At 40.5% G+C, this 23881-nt stretch overlaps 1 protein-coding gene across 3 annotated transcripts; it reads left to right on the top strand.

Moving 5' to 3' along the window:
* The first annotated feature begins 117 nt into the window (after window positions 1-117).
* Window positions 118-23816, top strand: LOC148409418 (ATP-citrate synthase-like). 3 transcript variants are annotated; one of them, XM_088439235.1, is made up of 31 exons: window positions 118-260; window positions 4653-4834; window positions 5927-6049; window positions 7706-7768; window positions 8803-8993; window positions 9070-9149; window positions 9540-9670; window positions 10025-10143; window positions 10599-10735; window positions 10854-10915; window positions 11036-11153; window positions 11689-11843; window positions 11932-12025; window positions 12366-12422; window positions 13260-13289; window positions 15796-15937; window positions 16029-16197; window positions 16275-16379; window positions 16518-16563; window positions 18209-18359; window positions 18435-18516; window positions 18597-18707; window positions 19517-19644; window positions 19718-19811; window positions 19880-20034; window positions 20126-20276; window positions 20350-20493; window positions 21714-21827; window positions 21901-21983; window positions 22074-22150; window positions 22209-23816. In XM_088439235.1, exons 2-31 carry the CDS (start codon window positions 4676-4678, stop codon window positions 22301-22303), a joined length of 3366 nt encoding a protein of 1121 aa, XP_088295361.1. In that variant the 5' UTR covers window positions 118-260; window positions 4653-4675; the 3' UTR covers window positions 22304-23816. The 3 variants fall into 3 exon arrangements, with proteins under 3 accessions (XP_088295361.1, XP_088295362.1, XP_088295363.1); XM_088439236.1 differs by lacking the exon at window positions 12366-12422; XM_088439237.1 differs by lacking the exons at window positions 12366-12422; window positions 13260-13289.
* The last annotated feature ends 65 nt before the right edge of the window (window positions 23817-23881 follow it).

The following is a 23881-nucleotide window of genomic DNA, read 5'->3' as shown; positions in this document are numbered from 1 at the left end:
TCTGACGTCATATGGTTTCTCCTCAGCATGCCGGGTGACACACCGTGTAGGCGTGACCGGCACTACCACGTGACCAGAGCCGAGCCAATCAGAAGACCGCGTGTAGACTAACTCAACTAGCCAGATTATGGTACGACGACGGGCGAGTTTGGAGGCTGCTGGCTGGCTGGCAACGAGCGAGAAGTCACTTTATTTTAGGCGTGTCGTTTTCCCGGCGGGCGGCTTCTTAGCTCGGGAAAATTGCTGATTTTGGCCTAGAGGTGAGTGCGTGCTCGCTGGAGTTTTTGGCCACACGTCATTGCAGGCGCTTGATGTTAGCTTGTTAGCTTAAGTGACAGCTCGAGGTTAGCGGGCGGGCGTGCGCGTGACGCGAGTGATGCTCTTTATGCTTCACGTCCTCTTTGTGAAACTGCTAAAAGATCGATTTCAAAACGTGTTTTCGAGGAGTTTAGGCAATGACGCGTCTCTTTATCTGTGCATCATATAGTCGAAGTTCCTAAAAGATGCTAACTTACGCATGCTGTAACCGTACTCTGTAGGGTTTTCCAAACTGAGGGACGCGAGCCAAAAGTGTTCCCGTAGTCAATTATAATTGGGTTGCGCTCATCGTTTCGCATTGTTCTTTTTCAAGAATTCATAGGCCGGTATGTTCATGTTGTGAAGACATGCGATAAATAGCAAGAAAGTGCTATAAAGTGCTAAGGATTACCATTATTTCACATTTGAGCTCAAAATTAATTGATTTTTCGACAATTTATTTTCTATCAAATCAACATCTATTTTAACTATCGAGTAATCATTTATAGCCATTGCTTAACTTAAAATGATCCAAATCATCCAATTTCAGCTTCTCATCTCAACAGTATTTCAGTTTCTATTGTTCTTCTTGAAAGTTATCTTCTGTGTTTATTCAAAATAAGGCATTACATTTTATGATAGCTTAACTAGTGAGTGATTCTTTCCAAAAACGGTTACATCAATCCCTGTTGTGTAATATTAATTAATCGTACTGTTGTTTTTATCACTAAGCAATACAAAATCAGTAATTAAATTATAAATGAGGATTAAACAACTTTGCAGTCCACTTTAATGCAAAAAATGTACAGTTAATAGAATAATCAATAGAATAATCTTATTTATTATTATTTCACAGCTCTAATATACAGAAAACCATCTTACTGCCCCCCCCCCCCCTTTTGCCCCTTTCCATCTAGTTGCCTTCATCTACAGCATCACACATTTTACGCCTTAATAACTCTGAACAAAGCGCTCAACTGACCCCTTTAGGACAGCTGCCTTCAAAGTCCACTTTAATATCTTTGCTGACCACAATAAAAACCACAAAGTTAGTTGGTTACAGTTCATCTTTACATGAAATGTATCATAAGAGTATTTAAAATACACATTAAAAAATAAGACATTTTACAGACATAACGTGATAATGAGGGAACAAAAAAACAAGTGATATTTTTATGGCTAATGTCGAAATGTGCGCTTGTGATTGATACTTTGATATGACTTTATGTTGGACTAAGCAGTCAAACTGGTTCCTGTGTTACAGAAAGTTCAATTTCCCTTTTTGCCATCACGTCAACCACTTGTTGATTTGAATCTTAGTTGTTTACGGAGGTGATTGCATTCAGTAGCAAAATCTTATCTGGAGTCAAATATTTCGATCGTTCTTATCAAAATGCGTTTATCTGTTTGTCACGCTTGTAAAAGTTGTTCGGAGATCAGTTGAGATGTTTTTTTGTTTTTTTTTCTGTGTGTCAGCTTGTCGCGCTTCCGCCCAACGCCACTTCAAACTCTTGAGGAAGTTGGGCTGAGGCTAAGCAGGTCTGACCGCATGTAGGTAGTAGGAGCACAGAAAACTGGATTGTCAGGCCACTCTTAGTAATATTTGTAGTAATCGTAGTAGTAGTAATCATTTTTTTCTTCCAACTTGTGCATACAGCATATGCTTGTTATATATGTTGAAGGGCTGTCCTGATACAAAACTGATGATGAGGGATGCTTGATACCACTTTTTTTTTTCCAGACCAATACGGGAACTCAACTTTCGAGTAGTTACTGATATTGAAACCAGGTACTGACACCATTAGTACTTTGTAAACAAGGAAGTTCCCCCAAAGAAAAAAATGATAGATGATTTTAAAGAAAGGCCTACATTTTCTAATATTACATTTTCTTTAAAAATTAATTAAATAAATGGCAATTTTTTTATTTTTCTCTTTTGTAATTTCGCCTTGGCAGCGGCAAATACTTGACTGCCATCGTGGCTACAAGACAACGGCGAGATAAAGAAACTTGGTATTGTTACTCGCCCATCTCCATTGGTAACATTGCAGCTTACTGTAGAGTACTGACCGACGCTGATATCGAGCCCATCAGATATCAGCAAGAACGATACATGCTTTTATTTATTATTTAGTGCCAAGCGTTATCGGAAAAGGTAAACCTCAAGAGGGCCAGTATATTTCGCGTTTTCACTCATTTTTCAAGGCCGAGAAAATATTCTGTGCTATGTTTATGTAAATATGGTTGGTATCATATGAAAGATTGATTTCCGCGCCTTACTTTGAATTGCATGTAGGTAATATCTGTGTTGTAAGTGTGGAAACAGTGCCATCCAGCGGTCACAGTTATCACTACAGTGCTCACGACTTATTTTAGGAAAGCAATTCGTTAGGGGTGTCAGCTACCCTCAATAAAAAAAAACATATTTGACCAGATAATTTATAATTATTACTATTTGAAAAGACAAGAATTCTCATCCATGACACTGAAAGAGTTAGCGTTAAGAGTCCCAATCAAGTGATACTACACCTCCTCCAAAAAACAAAAAAAAAACATTGGGTGTGGCTCACTTTTTTCCAAACATTTGCTTTACATAAATTCAACCTCAAACATGTGAATGTACCAAATGGACAAACGAAACTTCATGAAGCACTGAAGATAATATTTTTTTTCTTGTTATTCTTACATTGCCATTTATTGTTGTTACATATTGTCAAACAATCTATGAGTACAGTCGGCCCCCGGCTTACGAGCACCCTGATTTACGAACAATTCGCCTTACGAGCGTGGATCAGGGAGATTTTTGTCCTCCGCTTACGAACAAACCTCTCGCCTTACGAGCAATTCGACATGCCGGCCATTGAGTATGTATAAGTGTTCTCGTTTAACTGCGTCAATTAAATCAACAGAAGCAACATTATCAATCATCAGTAGACACTTGTGGCAGTAACGTGAACGCTATTGGTCTTAGAACGTCACACTGACTGTCTCACTCACGGTGTCTAAATATATTACCATTTAAGTGTAGTGTTTGTACAGCTAAAGGGAAAAACAGCTGACATGAAATTAAATGTGCCGATTGCAGGACAAAGAATTGTCATTGGTTTAAATGTGTGTTTTTTTTTAAATTAATTGTCAATACATTCCAACCGTTTAAAAAAAAAAGTGCGAATAATTATCAGTCAGTCACGGAGATGCGAATATGCTATTGGTCGATTAAGGTCACCCGGTCTCACTCACGGAGATGCTATTGGCCGGCGTCACACGTCAATCACAGAAATGCCGATATGCTATTGGCCGAACGCCTTTATCTAGCTTGATGGGACAGGATGGAAGGAAGTAGACAAAATGAGTGAAAAACGGAATGTTTTGAAGACTTTGCAAACTTTATCTGTTAGACATAGCTTCTAAAATTACTAGCAGCGGTAAAGGAAGAAATAAGAGGATGATGTTTTAGTATCTGCGTGATTTGCACCCTGACTGAAAGAGTTACTGTAACACTGTAAGACCAATAGCATATCTATCGCCACGTTAACTTTGAGCGTTGGACTCTGCACCCCTCTGCTTACACACAGCTCAAGTCTCGTCGTTTCAAAGGTAAAAGCTATTTATCCATTGTAATTATTATATAATGCAAGTGTACAGCAGATTATGTCACTCAATTTTAATATATGTATACAGTGTGTCGTTTTTACCTAAGGCTTCGGCGCGCGTTGCACGCATTCACGAATTAACATGGGTTTGGGTTGCCCGCTGTACGAGCAATTCGAGAAACGAGCGTAGCCGCTGAACGGATTAAGTTCGTAACCCGGGGGCCCACTGTACTTTAATTTTTTATTTCCGACCGAGAGGGCAGCGATGGACAAATGAAGCTTCATGATGCACTTATGATTTTTTTTTTTTTTTTTTACTCCTGAAATTGTATAAGCTTCCCCTGCACAGTCTTTATTTCTAGGCCAAGAGCACCATCTACAGGAGAAAAATACCACGAATGCTCCATGACACTTCTTTTTTTTTTTTTTTTTGCAGTGCTAAAAACTGATATCAATACGGAATATGGACAACCTTGATATTTTGTATATGTGTTTTGAGAAACCCCCATGTTTGAATGAAAGCTGTTACTACTGCAAAATGCTTGGGTAAAACAAACCGTAACAATGACCATATACAGCGCACGCATGGTGTAATAAATTGCGGGTTGGTTTGTGGTTACACGGCCAATCTCAATTTCTTATCCCTTTTCGTTCGCATAGATGTGTGTATTCATTCCGATTCTTTTGAGCAAACATGTTTATAGTTCACTTCGGGTGTTTGGGAATTTTTTTTTGAAATTTCTAAGTGTCACCTCTCCAAAGGTCCCGCGTGATCCACCGCTGACATGTCGGCGAAGGCCATCTCGGAACAGACCGGCAAGGAGTTCTTGTACAAGCACATCTGCACCTCGGCGAACGTGCAGAACCGCTTCCGCTATGCCGGCGTTACCGCCGAGACCGACTGGGATCGCCTGACACAGGAGCACCCTTGGCTGCTAACGGAGGTCAGGAATGTCACCTGGACGCCACTTGATCCTATTTTTCAATCATGATGATGACATATTTTCTGTCAGTTGCACCTAACCAGGCCAAAGCATTTTTGGATGAGAAAAACATGACTTAAGACAGTGTGTTGCGTCATCCCTGTCTGATTGTTTTTGAATTTTCAACTTCATTTATAGTGGGATTTCTAGGTGCGTTTTATTCAGCATCTCCAGGAGATAGATCACATGACATCATCCGTATTCTTCTGCAAAGGCGCCGCTATAACACAATTCAGCACTCAGTGGTTTTTTTGTTCCAATTCATTTGCTCTTAATCTGAAAAGAAATGTCGTTTCTTATCACAGAGTTGAAAGGCATTCTTAGATTTGTTCATAGCTGTGTGTGAAATGTAATTGCACAGCTTTGACACCAGGTGGTGTAGTAGAGCTCTATCAAAGTCTGTGGAAGTTAAAAACTTAAATTGCTGTCAACAACTTTTTTTTTTTTTTTGCCGAATCACATTGATACATTTGATTTTGACAATAAATCAACACAATGTTTCATTTTATTTTCTTCAGGTTCAAATGTTTGATATTGGTGCTCCTGTGTTAATGTTTCAGATCAATTTACAGTTATTTGTTTGTTTATTTTTTTTCAGCGTCAAACAATTGAGTTGGTTAAAAATGTTTCTACTTCAAAAATAGATTGACGTTTTTAATTTTACGCCCTTTAATGCACTGTGTTTTTTTTCAGTTTCAGACTAATATTTATTCACCTGTTGAAGGTTTAGTTGTTGAAAGTTACATATTGCTTTTTCATACCTCTACACTTTTTTAGATAATGATCTTATTCATAGTCACTGCATCTTTTTTTTTTGAGGGGGGGGGGCTTAGCAAAAAAATAAATAATAATAATTCTAATAATAGAAAAGCACTCCCCTAGAGTTACCGCTGCACAAAAAGTTAATATATTTGGGTTTAATTGCAAAAATTCAAAATGAACTTAAAATGTAGTGTACCTTAAGTATAATATTCAACTTTGGAATATTACAGAGATTGCAACGTCTGGACATAGTTTTTAATGGTTTGCCGTCCGTCATGTGTTGCTCCACAGAAACTGGTGGTGAAGCCAGATCAGCTGATCAAGCGGCGCGGGAAACTGGGACTGGTGGGCATTAACTTGGACCTGTCTGGCGTTCAGGAGTGGCTGAAAAGGCACCTCATGAAAGAAACCATCGTGAGTAGACTGCAGCCTTGCGCAATTCTGTTCAAGGGTTTTTCAGTTGATTTCAAGGCCCAGTTGTTTAAAGGGGATCTTAACGCATTGGATCAATTCTTTAAGATTGCGCCGCTCAAAATCAAATATGCATTCTGAGATTGTAATTCAGTCATTGGATCAATTTTGATCAAGCTCTCGGTTTGGGTCGTTGAACACTTTTTAATCGGATCGGGGTAACTTTGATCCTTAAAGTGTGGATTGTTCTGATCCCAGCAGTTTGCTTCAATTCAGGAGTCGAATGTATCTTAAATTAATTCTTTATCCTGCTTCAATAACATTCATCCTGCAACACATCAATGCTGCCCCCCCCAATTCATTCTCAAACCTCACATTTTAATAACTCACATGTATACAGTTTTTTCCACTGCAGCTACTCCATAAATTTGGTCAGAATGTTAGTCTATTCATTTATTAGTGCTTCATTATTACTGCCCTTACTGCTTTATTACTGTTTTTTTTTTAAATGCCTACTTTATTACTTGTTCGATTATGGAATGTACGGTAGTCTGCTCAGGGAAGTGAACAGAACAAGAATTTCATTGCGTAGTCTTACTATGCATATGACAAAACTTTTGAATATCTTGATTCTTAAATTATATACCATAGTTCTCAACGTGTTTTTAAACTATTTCACTCTCTGTGAAATATTATTCAACCAAGTCCACCATAATTAGTGCAATAAAAAAGACAAAACACAATTCTGTGCCTCCTGTATCTGATTAAACTTTATAAATACATATATAATGGTCATTCTCTGTGTATTTTATTTAGCAATTACAGGTCAATTGTGCAGGATCAATTGTTTTATTTCTGGCTCCTCTCAATTAAGAATATGCACATCCCTAAAAAAAAAAAAAACAACTACAGAATTCAACAGTAAGATGTTTCATGTTCCAGTTCATTTGCTCTTAATTCGAAAAGGAAACTAGTTTTCCTATCACCACATTAAAACGATTAAATTAGATTTGCTGGCACCCCTTTTTAAATCTCACGTATGGTTAAAGGTCACTCACACTGAAGGTCGTTCAAGTCGAAAGGCAAAACAAAATAACTTGATATCCAAAAGTAATTATTTAAAGCTCGTTCCTGAATATAGCCTCCCGCACTGCACTTGCAGTCACGCTTTCATTCTCTGAGAAAATCTGAGTTATGTATTTATTTTCTCCATGGCTCAGGTTCATCGCTGACCTCATCACAGAAAGAGGGGGACGTTCCACTTTGTTGCAATATTGCGCAGGACAAGCGAGAAACTATTAGTTTGCGTAGAAGGTGGAGAAAGCTGCCTCCTAATTTTAAAATGTGTCCGAAAAATCAAACAAACATGGACATGATGTGGAACAAGCCTTTTGTCCATTAAGCCCAGCATTAGTTTTGCACCCCGGGCATGAGTGTGCATATACCAGGTCACATGTTATGTTATGTAATATGAGTGGAGGAGGGTGGTCTATTCTGGTCACCTATACATGCAAACTTGTGAAGTTGCATGGGAGCTGCGTGGGAGAAAGCGTTTCGGTCCTTGATATGTCGACATGGGCAGGGCGTGGCGTTATTTGGTCATGCAGCAAGGTTAAACCAACATCATGGTTGGTGATATGACCGTTTTGTTTTCAATAGGTGGGCAAGGCAAAGGGCGTGCTGAAGAAATTCCTCATCGAGCCTTTTGTTCCGCACAAGCAGGTATGGGATCACATGCATATTTGGAATTAATTTTGTATTTATTTAGCCATTTTCAACGGTAAAAGAGTTAATATTCACTTTATACTGAGTTTGATGACCAAATTATTCTTCATGTGCAATCAGTAACATTTAAAAACACATTTTTCCATTTGATGCTGACAGAAAAATACAACATGTGCTCAGGGCTCAAGAAATGACCAATCACGGCTCAGCTTGCAAAGATCACATGATCAAACTCAAAAAACAGCCATTTTCACTCGACAGCAAGTATACAATGTGTTTTTAAAAGTTTTCTTACATGTAAAATAATTTAGTTATCAAACGTATTCACTGCCAGCCCTGTTAAAATGGATTTGAGACTTGTATAGGTGTCAATTGCGGTTAACCCATTCATCACCAGCCTCGTTAAAGTGTGTAATTGTCAGCAGAGCACAGTAAAAATGGATCTTTGACATCCATACTCGTCATTGGCACTCCATGAGTTAATTTATTCACCATTCCCCAGTAAAAATGGATCTTTGACGTCCATACTCGTCTTTGGCGTTGCTTGAGTTAATTTATTCACAATTTGGCCAGTAAAAATGGATTTTTGACATCTATACTTCTCATTGGCACTGAATGAGTTAATGAGTTAAGTTATTTACGTTTAGGCCAGTAAAAATGCTTGCAGTTCTTGAGTTAACTTATTCAATATCAGGTCAGTAAAAACGGATCTTTGATGTCCATTGTTGACTGTAAGTTAATAAGTTAATATTCACTTTTAGGCCAGTAAAAATGGATCTTTGACGTATATATCCGTCATTGGCACTGAATGAGTTAATTTATGTAGGCAAAAAAAAAACTGTAGTGTGAAATATGTGTATAATCGACACTTATTGAACTGCATTGTGGGGGGAAAATTAAACCCCCAAATTCTTCCAAAAAATGCTAGTCAACAGAAAGCGAGACACATTTCTTCAAAATAAAACGCGACCTGAGAATGTTTCGCTTGAAGGTGGCCGATGACGCCTGTGCATCCTTTTTGTTTTCCCCAGGATGAGGAGTTTTACGTATGCGTGTACGCCACCCGCGAGGGCGATCACGTGCTCTTCCACCACCAGGGCGGCGTGGAGGTTGGCGACGTGGACGCCAAAGCCCAGCGACTGATGGTGGCCGTGGACGCCAAGCTCGGCGAAGATCAAGTAACCAAGCAGCTGCTCACGCACGTCCCCGATGAGAAGAAAGCGTGCGTATCGATTGACCTCGGCGTCATTTTCTTACCACTCATCTGACTTTTAATCAGATCGATGTTCTCCTTGTAGAATTTTGGCCAGCTTTATCGTGGGTCTCTTCAACCTCTATGAGGATCTGTATTTCACATACCTGGAGATCAACCCCTTGGGTAATTATCTCAATGAGGCTGGAAAGAATGAAGTCATTCAGTTTGCTTTAGAGGTGGAGCTACATGGTTACCACACCCCTCCTCACTCTCTGGCCACACCCACTTCCAGGGGACGATTTTAAAATGATTTTTTTTCTCTTTTTTTCTTACATGCATAGTTTTCTTAGGCTTTTAGATGCCTAAATATTTAAAGTTAGTCATGTAATTTATTAAAAAATGATTTGAATTAGATCCATGAAACCCTGATGTGCATGCCAACTCACTATAGGGTGTTGCGTCACTCTTGCCACCCCTGAAAAAACCATTCTAGCTACGCCCCTGGATTGCTTGCTTTAGATTCGAATCACACGTTGCAATCACGTGAATTAATTGCGTCATATTTTGCACCAGTCGTCACCCAAGATGGCGTTTACGTCCTGGATATGGCGGCCAAGATCGACGCCACAGCTGACTACATCTGCAAGGCCAAGTGGGGCGATGTGGAATTCCCACCGCCTTTCGGCAGGGAAGCTTATCCCGAGGTGAGAATTTGAAGGACGACAGCCCCCCCCCCACACACACACACACACCTGTCTATATTTTGTCTACTGTAGGGTTTTATTTTTATTCCATTATTGTCTTTTAAAGAATGTTTGCTTTATACCTGTATTGTTTAGTTTGGAATGTATCGACAGCTTGCTATTATTTTTAAGACTTGGTAAACTTTTATTGTACTGTATTCTTGCAATCTCAAATGTATTCTGTCTGGTAAAGATTAACCAATGGGGTTTGCTTCATTTTTGCTTGCTAGGATATACTCTCAAAACTACTATATTTGCTTGTACTAAATTTGATGATCAGATTTATTTTTTTTAAATGTGTTTTGCATTTTGTAGGAGGCCTACATAGCTGATCTGGACGCCAAAAGTGGAGCCAGTTTGAAGCTGACATTGCTAAATCCTCGGGGTAGGATATGGACCATGGTGGCAGGGGGCGGTGCTTCTGTCGTTTATAGGTACACTGAGATAAATTTTACTTATCTGAACAAACGAAGCTTCACGAAACACATGGGATATATTTTGACCCCTAAGATAGCACTTGGTTCTAAGAGGCAGGGGAACTTTTCTTCATCAGTTCATTTTACAACCGAGAGCACCATCTAGAGGAGCCCAAACAAAATCACAGGTGCTTCATGAAGCTTCATTTCACCATCACTGATAAACACTAGTGATGGGATTGGGAAAGGGAAACTTCATGAAGCATGTGTTTTTTTGTTTTTTTTTTAATGGTTCAAAACGGCAGGAAAAGTGTAATACACTTCCACATTACTCGTGTTTATTTTAAGCCAAGATAAGCATTTAGTATAGATATATTTATGTAGGAGTTTAAGTAAATCACAGGTGCTTCATGAAGCTTCATTTTCCCTTTACTATTTCTACTTAAATTGCCGACTTTCTCCTGTTTGTGTAGCGACACCATCTGCGACCTGGGCGGCGTGGACGAGCTGGCAAACTACGGCGAGTACTCGGGCGCGCCCAGCGAGCAGCAGACGTACGACTACGCCAAAACCATCCTCTCGCTCATGACCCGTGAGAAGCACCCTCAAGGTGCGTTTGTGCGGTCGGAGCCGTGAATAGACTCCCTCATGGTCGTTAGCAAAGTATGTGACGCTGGCTGGAATCGCGTTTCAAGTTTCAACGGCCTCCCGTTCCTGTTCTCCCACAGGAAAGGTGCTGATCATCGGAGGAAGCATTGCTAATTTTACAAATGTTGCTGCCACGTTTAAGGTAAATAACCGGCACAACGTTAATTAAGAAGTAATGAAATCTGGAAAAAAGAAATGGACTTTAAACATAGCTGAGATTTAGACTGTTGGCTTTCTGAGCTTCTGATTTGTGTGTCTTCAGGGCATTGTCAGGGCCATCAAGGACTACCAGAGTCCTCTGAAGGAGAACGAGGTCACCATTTTTGTGAGACGGGGTGGGCCCAACTACCAGGAGGGGCTCAGGGTCATGGGGGAAGTGGGTACGTTTGTTTAGGTTTCATCCAAATCAAATGATTATGGCCCTTTCAATATCAGCCAAAAATGATCTGCCAAGTAGCTGATGTTTAATGTTTTTTTTTTTAACGTTTGTCTTCATCTACACCAGTGCTTCTCCATTATATTTTGGATATTTTCCCCCATAAGGCAAGCAAGCTAATAATGATTTTGGCACCCCTGGTCTATGCAGAAAAAAAACAGTGCATCAAAGTGCCTGATGCCAATCCTTATTTTATCACAACTAACCCTCCCCTAACCCTAACCCTAACTCACCCTAACCCTAACCCTGTTACACTTGACATGGCAAAAATAAATCCTTTTCCCTGTGGTCATCTGCACCCCCCAGGCATAGCCCCACTATTTGAGAACATCTCATCCATGCATCATTTACAGGAGTTGTACATGTTAATTGTGCAAAATATTAACTTTTTACTACTGAAAATGGCCAGATAAATCTTGTCTTTTTGTAAGGATTTGACTCCAAAATGATACTTTTTTTTTTTTTTTTTCCTTTTTCAGGGAAGACCACAGGTATTCCTATCCACGTGTTTGGCACCGAGACGCACATGACGGCCATTGTGGGTATGGCCCTCGGACACAAACCCATCCCCAACCAGCCTCCGATGGACGCCCACACCGCGAACTTTCTGCTTAATTCAAGCAACAACGTGATGGTATTTTTAAACACACTGAAGAGAGGAAGTTGAGGGTCAGTGTTATTTGTGTCGCAAGCACCAACGTGTCTTTCCTGCGGCGCCCCAGACTCCAGCCGCCACCAGGACGGCCTCCTTCTCAGAAACCAGGCCGTGCGATGATGTCACTCCGAGCAAAAAGCCCAAAGCGGGGCACCCAGCAGGTAATTAACGTCATGGTGCTACTCATCTTGTCCACTGCTCATTAGTAACGGACAAATGAAGCTTCGTGAAGCACTGTGATATTTACAGACTCCTCTAGATGGCACTCTTGTTTCAAAGACAAAAGAAATTTTTTATCTTTGAAGCAAGCTCACTATCTAGAGGAGTTTTAAAAAAAAAAAAAACATAAATGCTTCATGAAGCTTCTTTTTCCCATCACTATACTTCTCATGTCTTGCTTCTTTCTTCTTCCCCTGATTCCTTTCTTCCACTTTTCCTTTTTGCTGCACTTGTCCACTCACTCACATTCATCTTTTTTTTCCCGTGCTTTGTTTCTCTAAGACCCTCTTCACTCATTACTGTGGCCTCTGAAGAATGTGGCCACAGGTGGTTGGAAAGGTAAGTTGTGGGTGCGGCCCCTCCACCACCTTCGCACCGTTCTCTTCTGCACATGCGCGCCACTTGGCCTAGCGTACCTTGCTCAAAAGTTGTCGGCACCACAATGCCTCAGAATTTCAATTACAGTTCACATTCCACTGGTTTTATCTGGCCGCTTTAAAGGAAAATTAAGTTTTATGTAGCCCATCTACGCTGAGCTTTGCATGCTCTCACAGTGATGGAAGAACGAAGCTTCATGAAGCACTCGTGATATTTTTCAACTCCTCTAGATGGCACTTGTGGTTGAAAAAGCCAGGGGAAATTTTAATACATTTCCACAGCTCTAGTGTTTATTTATCATCCAAGAGCACCCAAGTGCTTAATGAAGCTTCCTTTTCCCATCACCGGTATTTGATAAATATTAGAAAATGGGATAATGAAGCTTCATGAAGCACCTGTGATTTTGTATTTTTGATTTTATAAATCTCAATTGTGCTCTTGGTTTAAAACAAAAAACTAGTGCAGTGGAAATGTATTAAATTTCCGCTGCCTCTGCTTTATGAAGCTTCATTTTCCCATCACAAATAGTTTTGCTGAGTGGTGGAACTTTAGGTACAAATAGCCAAGGGAAATACATGAGCATTTACACTGCACGTGTTCACTTTTAAAACAAGAGCATCATCTAGAGGCGCAAAAAATATATCACAGATGCTTCATGAAGCTTCGTTTTCCTCTCATTTCCCTCATATCTGCTGCTGTCTCTTGTTTTCAAACATTTGACAACATGCCAGCAAGATGCACTCATTGTGTCTTATTTGTTGTTGTTTGTTTTTAATGTCGGGTCCTGTGGGCTCGCAGAAGTGCAGGCCTCATCAGGCTGCAACGGAGGTATGAAAGGGTGTGACAGTCTTCATGTTCTTTCCTGGCTGCTTTGTCTTTATTTTTTTGTCCAGTCTTCTTTTTTTTTTTAATTGTGGCTTATGACGGTCTGTCACTTTTTCTTACTAACGCGGTGGACTAACGTTCCTTTTAGGCAGTAACGGGCCTTGCGTTCGCTTGCTGGGCCTTCACTGGGAACTTTATCCACCTGAGAATACATTGTCCGCGTGCTTTGTTGCAATTGTACAAAAACTGCAAATACTGGACTAAAACAAAAGGGATTTAGTAAGTTTTGAATTATCAGTCATTTGTGTCCACCGATATCCGTTTTCTCTCAGAAAGACATCAAAGTGAATCGCCTCCCATGACATGATCGGAAAGCCCAGAATGACCTTTACTGAGCACACTAGGACTAATTTGGGGTTCTTTCAGAGATAAAAATGTCCACTACAGTGGATGCAATTAAATAGGCTAGGTCTCAGGATGAAATATGAAGTGTTTGTTGAATGCAAGATTTAAAAGTCAGCAAGAATTGTGTACGAAACTAAACTACAATTCTCAAACGACTGTTTACATTGCACATTCTGAATTGCTAAAGAGTATTACAGCGATCGATAACATTTAAAATAAACCCTGAAAACTCATGCAGGAAATAATTTAAGTAGACATTTTTTTGCTATTCTTACACCAATAGTTAGTTTTTTGTTTTATAAATGTAAAATGTAGCTTGATTTGGTTGGGTGTTTATTTCTGTATCGGGTTATTTAGGGATGCTGATCATTAAATTTATTAGTTATGTCTCCAATGGGCTTTTCAAGCAAATTGGATTAGCTGCATTTTATAGTTTATATTTTGAAATACAGTAATGAAAACGCATGACTCCCATCTGCCATCTAGTGGCGTTTCCTCCTATATGCAGCGTCAAAAATGTCCGGTTGTGTTGCATGGAAGGCAAAATGTTGGCACACAGGTAGGGTGAGGGAAGTAGGCAGTTGCGTAAGGGTTTATTTTACACCACACTCCAGTACACTCATTCAGATTCCCACACGGTATTGCAGGAGCTGTCCGTGCTCATTTCCAAACGTGTTGCGCATGATTGCCAAATGACCAATGTTTGCAGATTTATTTTCTAATTTTATAGCAGTTTTACATGGGTAACACTGATGTCATTATTAATTACATAAAACACCAGACCATAACCTTATGTCTTCAATACATATTTCTAAATTATTTAATGAAATTAATCATGTGTTAAATATGACACCCTTTTACTACTAGTGACACCAACATATATGAATGACAAGAATTAATGTTATTATAATCTTATTACGGTAATAGCACCATGTAATGCATCTAGGGAACCAAAATAAAAGTTCATTATTTTTTTAACTTATGTACCATGCTAGTTGCAGAGATTAATGTCTGCACAATTGAAGTTTCTTGAAGCGTGTATTGGCACACTATGTATGTAGATGGCACATTTGGTTCAAAGATGCAGGGCGGAATTTAATGTTTCACTATGAACACTAACTAAAGCAGTGGTTCTCAAAGTGGGGCCTGTGGGCCCTGGGGGTCCGTGGCCTGACTGCAGGGGGTCTGTGAAATAATTTATGTTATCATTAAAAAAATATAAATATATATTTGTGTTGATTTCATTTGTTTTATGCTGTGAAAGTATTCATGAGTCTTCAGTAAAGCAATCAATTCAACCAATTTGATATGTTTTGAAAAACAAGCATTTTGAAATTCGTCAATGTGTTTTGCGTGTACGATTGCTTGCCGAGGCAATGAAGCCAGCAAAGCTTTTATTTTATAATGCTGTTGCTGATTAAATTGACCCTGTTTGCAAATTTTATTTTATAAACAGTATGGCTGAAAAGTAACAAATATATCAAATTGAATCTGTTGGTGATTTAAAAGGATTTAAATGTATCTATATATTTTTTTTGGAAACATTTGCAAATGGAGTCCTTGGAAAATTTGCTTTCTAAAAGGCGTCCCGGAAAAGTTTGGGAACCCCTGATCAAGAGGATTATATATCACGCACGAGCGGTTTATGAAGCGTCAATTCCCATTATTCGGTACCAGGTTGGCCCGTCAATAGTAAAAATCTGCATTATAACTGACACCTATTAACATGCATTGGGAGGAAACACAATTTTATGCATTATAATTTTTCAAATTAATTGCCCAGTAACCTGTTTTTTGTTTGTATTTTTAGGTGCTAAAAATTGGCACCTTCCTAAAAAAAAAAATCCCCAAAAAGTGAGACCCAGATAAAATACTGGAATATAAGAAAGTTTATTACATTTTTTTTTAAATAAACTTTGGCTTGTTCATAAATAAGGCTGTTTCTGTGATGTTTTTCCCCCTGCCTCCAGCATCTTAAACTGTCTGCGGAGTGAGTTTTCCTTCATGCTGTGGCTCCTAACAAAATCCCCCTCTCAATAAAGCCTTTTATTACTCACTTTTGTGGAGGAAAAAAATGTCATATGCGCTTCTTTTTTTTTTCCAGCCAAAGCCACCACACTGTTCAGCAAACATACCAAGTCGGTGGTGTGGGGCATGCAGACGCGGGCCGTGCAAGGGATGCTGGACTTCGACTACGTGTGCTCGCGTGACGAACCCTCCGTGGCCGCCATGGTTTACCCTTTCACGTGCGTTCCTCAGAAATCTTTCCTTCTCTACCATTCGCGACATTTTTTGCCGAGCTCGTAGTCATTCACTTTTTTTTCTTTAACGGAATAGAGGCGATCACAAGCAGAAGTTCTACTGGGGCCACAAGGAGATCCTGGTGCCGGTTTACAAGAACATGTCCGACGCCATGAAGAAGCACCCCGAGTTGGACGTGCTGATCAGCTTCGCGTCGCTCCGCTCGGCCTTCGACAGCACGGTGGAGGCCATGCAGCACCCGCAGGTGGCGCCGCTCGTTTGCCGGACGCCCCCCGTTAAGCCGCATACGTATAAAGTCAATTTTCCCTTCGCCGAGGTCAGATTCACACCATCGCCATCATCGCCGAGGGAATCCCCGAAGCTCTGACCAGGAGGCTGATCAAGATGGCCGACGAAAAAGGCGTCACCATCATCGGGCCCGCGACGGTGAGCAACTTTACTGCGCTAATTAATGACGCAAACCCAAAAGTCAAATTTAGGCTTGGGCAGAAATGACTTTTCTGGGCTAATGAGCTGTTATGTTTCAAAATAGTGAATTGTGTTATTTTTATATACCTCCTCTAGGTTGGCGGGATTAAGCCGGGCTGTTTCAAGATCGGCAACACTGGCGGTAAGCCTGCAACTAATCATGATTTCAAATAAATATGTTCGATACCACTTGTTTTTCCACACCGATACACATATGAATGCTCGACTTTTATGTAGTTAACGTTATCTATAAGTACTGATACTACTGTTTTACAAACTTCCCCTAAATCATTTTAAAAATACAGTGGGCCCCAATGTTACGAGATTAATCGGTTCCACGGTTGGGCTCATAAGGCAAATTCACTGTATGGCGGGCAATCCAAACCTATGTTAAATAGCTAATGCCTTTAGAACCCCAGGTAAAAACATCAACATTACATAGATATTAAAAATTGGGACCAAAATAGTATAGTAAGTGCTGCGTATATATAATACACATGTATACAATCAGAAAACATCATAAATAAAAAAATGTAGAAAGGATTTATTTACCTTGAGTGGCGCTTGTTATGCCCATATTCCCTAGTAAGGGTAATAGGCTAGCTTCGTATTTCTTGATTATCTCCAGCTTCGTTTCCATATAAATCATCTTCTTACTTCTCTCTTTAACATCACTAGCAATCTTGGGACCCATGGCTAACGCATTCAAGTTTGAATTAAACAGTAAATGCACTATAAATACGGTTTGTTAACACGATCGAACAAAGCTTTACCGTTCCGCCATTTTGAAACGATTGAGGCCGGCCAATAGCAGACCACCATCTCCGTCATGTGAAGGCAACACAAAATAAGTGCAATTACCTAAAAACGCCTGCAGATGGAGACAAAACAACACAAATACAGCCAACCCCCTGGGGACATGACAGTTGTTTTTGTCGCAAAGCGGGGAAAATACCATAAAGAGGGGAGGACTGAGTTTTTCAGTATTCCACATCGCAACATGAAAAAAAAAAAAAAAAAAACGTAAGCCAGGGATGCTGTACCCCGGGGGTCCACTGTAGATCTATATATTCCAGAATAGCATTTTTCTTGACGATTGTCATTTCTGTTTTGTGATGGTAAAAGCGGAGCTGTTACTAATATCGGCTGGCTTTGCAGGTACAAATAGCTTGAAATAAGGCTAGCTATCGGCATGATAACGATACTTGCCGTCAGTACTCGTCCCCCCTCTGAATTCAATCATCAATTATTTAGTTGATTTCTTTGAATTATTTTATTATTATTATTTTATTATTTGAATAAAAATTTCTTTACTTTCATTCAAAAACAAGTCTTTTTTTCCTCAGGTATACAGGTTAAAAACTGCTGAAACTTTTTTTTTAATGATTAATTTATGATTTTGTTAGTATCATTGGAAAATTCACTAAAATATATATACTGCGTTCTAAAATAAAAGCAGGTATTTGCAATTGCAATTTGATTCAACACAATGATCGTCTGCTTTTAACTTTTTCTAGAAATTACTGTTTTGGTCAATAATAACACAAATTCGGCTAAAATATTAAACACTGTTTTTCAAAAGAAAGTGGACAGTAGCAAATATATTTTTCTTAGATGCAATGATAGTCTGTTTTGATAGAGGACTTAAGGAATCTGAGCGTGTTTACAGTTCATTGCCTGAAATTCTGAGGATTTTGACAATGTAAAGCTTTCTAAGACTCTTCTGGATTTAAATCGAGATATGATTCGATGATCAATGGGTTGTCGATTGATGGTGGCACTTTCAGGCATGCTGGACAACATCCTGGCCTCCAAGCTTTACCGGCCCGGCAGCGTGGCGTACGTGTCGCGTTCAGGCGGCATGTCCAACGAGCTCAACAACATCATCTCGCGCACCACCGACGGCGTCTACGAGGGCGTGGCCATCGGAGGCGACAGGTCCGTTTGGCGGCACGTTGACCCCGCCCCCTCAAGGCGTACGCTTCCTTCTCACACAATGACGTCTCTGTTTAGATATCCTGGCTCCACTTTTATGGATCATGTTCTTCGCTACCAGGACACACCGGGCATTAAAATGATGGTGGTGCTGGGAGAGGTGAGGGGAAATGTTGCATTTGCGTGATTGAATAAACTACGTGAGGAATATCGCCTTAATTATATCCCGTCTTCGTTCAGATCGGCGGCACGGAGGAGTACAAGATCTGTCAGGGCATCAAGGAGGGCAGGATCACCAAACCGGTCGTGTGCTGGTGCATCGGAACCTGCGCCACCATGTTTGCCTCTGAGGTATGTCGGCTGCATTGCTAAACGAAGGTTTGCTTCACTGCCTTTGCTTTTCAACATGACGAAGTGTTGATACCGTTCCCATACCTTGGAAATGTCTCGACAAAGAACATTTATGCCAACGTGACACCCTTAATAAGCGGCGATTTAAACCGGAGCTTCTCAAATGGGGTTACGCAAGGGTACTTCAGGGGGTATGTAAGATTTTAAAATATTTTCAATAAGTAGCATCCATGGAAGCATCCTTCCAAATAATTATTTCCTATGAGGTGATTATTTCAGTCAAATACACTGTAAGTTCATGAAAAGAATTTCAAATGCAGTTGGCTTTTCACTTTCATCCTAAAAACCCTGTCTCCCTTCAGAATGAAAAGTGTATTTAAAATTAAGTTAAATAATGTCTGATCTTTAATATGATTCCAAGGAGTACAGTTGTGTTGATCATTTTATGTGCACAGATCTTCATATTGTTGTTTTTAGGGCCCTACAGGTTTTTTTTTTTTTTTTTTTTGGGAAGAAGGTTGTTGACACTACTTCACACAACATAAAAGGCGCATACATGTGTAAAATGTTTAACAAGTATTGTTTCCCCCTGCTATTAAGTGGGGAATAGGTTACCAGGCTGCCACATAAGAGTTGAAATTCATATATAATTAGCACCTATTGAAATGTATTGGGAAACAAACACTCATTTATTAATGATCATATTTCAATTAATCGGCTGATTAATTGGTAGTCGGACATAAATTGGCATCTGCCTCAAAAAATCCGTATGGGTGAGACTCTCATCAATATTAACGCTTTCCCATAAGGTCCAGTTTGGCCATGCAGGGGCATGCGCCAACCAAGCGTCGGAAACGGCGGTGGCCAAAAACCAGGCCCTGAGGGACGCCGGAGCGTACGTACCCAAGAGCTTTGACGAGCTCGGTGACGTCATCAGGTGAGAAGATTGTCTCAGGATCTTGTCAGTGAGGAGACTTCATCTCTACTTTGTTTCTTACATTGTAAAACAGGACAGTTTATGATGAACTGGTGGCCAATGGCACCATAGTTCCTGCCCAGGAAGTTCCGCCCCCAACAGTACCCATGGATTACTCCTGGGCCAGGGTAAGAATTTCTTCTTGCACGGTAACCTAGTTTGATATTGAGTGCCTGACGATGGTCTTTTTCTGCAGGAATTGGGCCTGATCCGAAAACCCGCCTCCTTCATGACCAGCATCTGTGACGAGCGAGGCCAGGAGCTCATCTACGCCGGCATGCCCATCACAGAGGTCTTTAAAGAGGAAATGGGCTTGGGAGGGGTGCTGGGACTTCTCTGGTTCCAGCGCAGGTTTGTTGACATGTCGCAGATGTACCACAATATAGCCATGGGTGTTCTGTAGCTTTACCGATGATGACGTTAGAAATGTCCCGCCTCCTAGGTTGCCTCGCTACGCCTGCCACTTTATTGAAATGTGCCTGATGGTGACGGCCGACCACGGGCCAGCGGTCTCGGGCGCGCACAACACCATCGTGTGCGCGCGAGCCGGCAAGGATCTCATCTCCAGCCTGACGTCCGGCCTGCTCACTATCGTCAGTATACCCGCCGCGCGCCCCTTTTTCTCAGTCCGGCCTGCCGTTTGAAGCCGCCGCTCGGGCCTTTCAGGGGGACCGTTTTGGCGGCGCCCTGGACGCCGCCGCCAAGCAGTTCAGCAAAGCCTTCGACAGCGGCATGCTGCCCATGGAGTTTGTCAACAAGATGAAGAAGGACGGCAAGCTCATCATGGGCATTGGACATCGGGTCAAATCTGTAAGTGCAACCCATGGAAAAAAAGTCATTCCAAAGATTTTCCATAGAGCTGGGAACGAAAGTTGACCAAGTCGGTTAAGTTGACTTTAAAAATAGGTCGACCTAAACATTTCGTGACGATTTTCTTGATGATCAGTGTTGCAATGGCAGCAAAAGAGAAAAAACAACCTCCCCCTCAAAAACCCCCCACAAAATATCAGAAGTTTACGATCTTTTCCAACTTAAAGAAGTGACAAAAATAATGTTAAATTATTGCAAAGTTTAACAAGGCTTACCACTATGAATGACTAAAAGTGCCAACATTAAAAAAATAAATGTTCCATTAAATATTTAAATAAAAGTGACATTAATTTGTTACATTTTTCATTAATCGAATCAATTTCTTAATTAAATGTTTCATGAATTAATTAAATGTTTCATGAATTAATTAAATATGGCAGCTCGAATTTGGTGATGTTCTTTGCTTTATTTTGTGAAGCTCAGTGCGCTGACATTGTCTAGATCAGGGGTCTCAAACTTCAGTCCTCGAGGGCCGCAATCCTGCATGTTTTTGACGCTTCTGTCATTAACTCACCTGAATCAAATGATTAGCTCATCAGCAAGCTTTGCAGGAGCTTGAAAATGATCCTAATCATTTGAATCAGGTGTGTTTAAGAGAGCACTATGGAAAACATGCAGGTTTGCGGCCCTCGAGGACTGGAGTTTGAGACCCCTGGTCTAGAGGATATTGTCCAGACAGGCAATAGAGCTGGATGTCAAGATGGTCTTTGCATATGCAGTTTTTATGTCTTGGTACCGTTGTGGTAGATGGAGGACCAAAAGTGCCAAAACGAAATAAATAAATGTGCCAATAAATAAAATTGTCATTAATTGAATGTTGCATATGCAAAGACCATCTTGACATACAGCTCCATTGCCTGTGTTGGTGCAGCACCTGTTTGCCGAATGGCTGATGCTAAATGTGTGCTTTCATCATAGACAATATCAGCACACAGCGCTTCCCAAAATAAAGGAAATTTGAACCAATAGGGGGCAGTCCAGTATAAAACTTGCCAAGAATGCACGTCAAGAAGAAGAAGATGAACAGCTCAAGATGAGATATTGTTGAAGCAATGCCTGTATGTGACTTTAATTAAATGAAAAGCAACTCATGTTCAACCTTAGTAGATGAGCAGTCTAAATGCAATGAAGCATCGCTTGAAGTTCGCCTGTGGTTCCAGATCAACAACCCGGACATGCGTGTGCAGATACTTAAGGACTTTGTCAAGCAACATTTTCCTTCCACTCAACTGCTCGACTACGCCTTAGATGTGGAGAAGATCACCACCTCAAAGGTACGGCTAGCCCAGACATTCCATCCCAAGGAAAAAGTACTTCACTATACAAACGTGTTATCCCTTCCTCTAGAAACCCAACCTGATCCTTAACGTTGACGGTTTCATCGGCGTGGCCTTTGTGGACCTGCTCCGGACGTGCGGCGGCTTCACTCGGTAAGAACGGACGGGAAGAAATTGCGACGGCCACATCGGCGGTTGCTTTGCGCGCACACAGCCGACTATTGTTGCTCATGTGACTTCCAGCGACGAGGCCGACGAGTTTGTGGAGATCGGCGCGCTCAATGGCATCTTTGTCCTCGGCCGGAGCATGGGCTTCATCGGTGAGTAAGAACTGGACCGCTTCGAAAAGCTGCCCTCTCACGTCGCTCCTCCTTCCAGGCCACTATCTGGACCAGAAGAGGCTCAAGCAGGGTTTGTACCGGCACCCCTGGGACGACATCTCCTACGTGCTTCCCGAACACATGTCCATGTGAAGCGCTACTAGCACACTTAACGTTTACTCCTATCTCGCGCGCGTTCTGCCTTGGGAAATGTCTGCAGAAGAACAAGAAGGGTACATCCTGATTGACGGTTCAGAGTAGAAGCATTCAGTCTAGTTTTTAACTAGTGATGGGACAAACGAAGCTTCATGAAGCACTTGGGATCTTGCACCTTTGTTTCAAAGGAACAAGGGGGAATTTAATTCATTTCCATTGCACAAGTGTTTATTTTTCAACCAACAGCGCCATCGAGAGCAACAAATATCACAGGTGCTTCATGAAGCCTCATTTTTCCATCACTAGAAGTAGTGTACATGCTCATTGACAGCTCAGAGTTAAAGCATTCAGTCCAGTTTTTACTAGTGATAAACGAAGCATCATGAAGCACTTGGGATATATTTTTTTTTTACTTCTTGAGATGGCAACCTTGGATCAAAACGACAAAAGACATGAAATTCATTTGCACTGCGCTAGTCTTTATTCTTAAAAAACCAAGAGCGCCATCTGGAGGAGCAAAAAAAATAAAGCAGGCGTTTCATGAAGCATCTCTTCCTACTGATTGAAAAGGGGAAGTATATTTTTTTAGAAGTTGCTGTTGATGGCCAGAGCTCAAAACAAAACTTGGATTGCTTCTTAATTTGGACAGCATGGAATCAGGTGAAATAAATGACCTTATTTAGATGATATTTATCATTACACCTTATTTATTCAAATTGTGCTTCAGTCCTTCATTCAGACGGTACGTCATTGTTTTCTACTTGAAGTTTCAGTTAAGTGATTTTGAAAGTGGTCCTCATGCTCACTTTTGTGTTCCTTAAAAGAATCGCTGCCCCAAACACACTTCAGTTAACATCTATGTACTATTTACTATATTAATAGTGCTGGAAAATTGAAGCTTCACGAAGCATCTGGGTTTTTTTTTTGTTTTTTTTAGCACTCTTCAAATGGCTCTTGATTTAAAAATAAGTAGAAATGTATTAAAATTTCCTCTGCCTCTTTATTTAAGAAAGTGTCAGATTAGAGGAGTAATAAAAAAAAAAATCACAAGTGCTTCATGAAGCTTCGTTTGCCCATCACTCAGTATTATTCAGGCACTCGGCATTCAAAAGTGCATGGTACAGTGACTAACAATATTTTATGAACACTTTGACCTGTAAGTTCATGTTGGTCATCAAAAAAAAAAACAATTTTTTTGCTTTCAAGATACCTTTTGAGTTTCAATCCTGCAGTTGCATTTAAGAAAAAAAAAAGTTGCTTACCCAAGTGAAGACAAATTAGTGTAACATCTCAAATGAAGAATAACAATGAAGTGCAGCCTTGATGAAAGATTCCTGAACTACTACATCTTTTATTTGCAAACTTTGCCATAACCCGAAGGTGTTCAAAAATGTTCCTGCTCAAAACTCGCTTTGTGTGATCCTTGTTTTTTATTTAACTGTGAAAATTCGCCTTTTTTGTAACATGCTGTCATAGTAGTTTAATAAAGACCTTATTGTTTTACTTTTTATTTGGGCTACTGTTTTATGTCAATCAGATGGACCATTGTTCGATTATGCAACTGCTTTCAATGTA

Source organism: Hippichthys cyanospilos, chromosome 17, assembly GCF_059441005.1.
Source record: "Hippichthys cyanospilos isolate Australia breed blue-spotted pipefish chromosome 17, RoL_Hcya_1.0, whole genome shotgun sequence".
In the NCBI taxonomy this organism is placed as follows: Eukaryota; Metazoa; Chordata; class Actinopteri; order Syngnathiformes; family Syngnathidae; genus Hippichthys; species Hippichthys cyanospilos.
The sequence above is the reverse complement of the archived record's forward strand: the minus strand, read 5'-3'. Positions and strand labels throughout refer to the sequence as shown.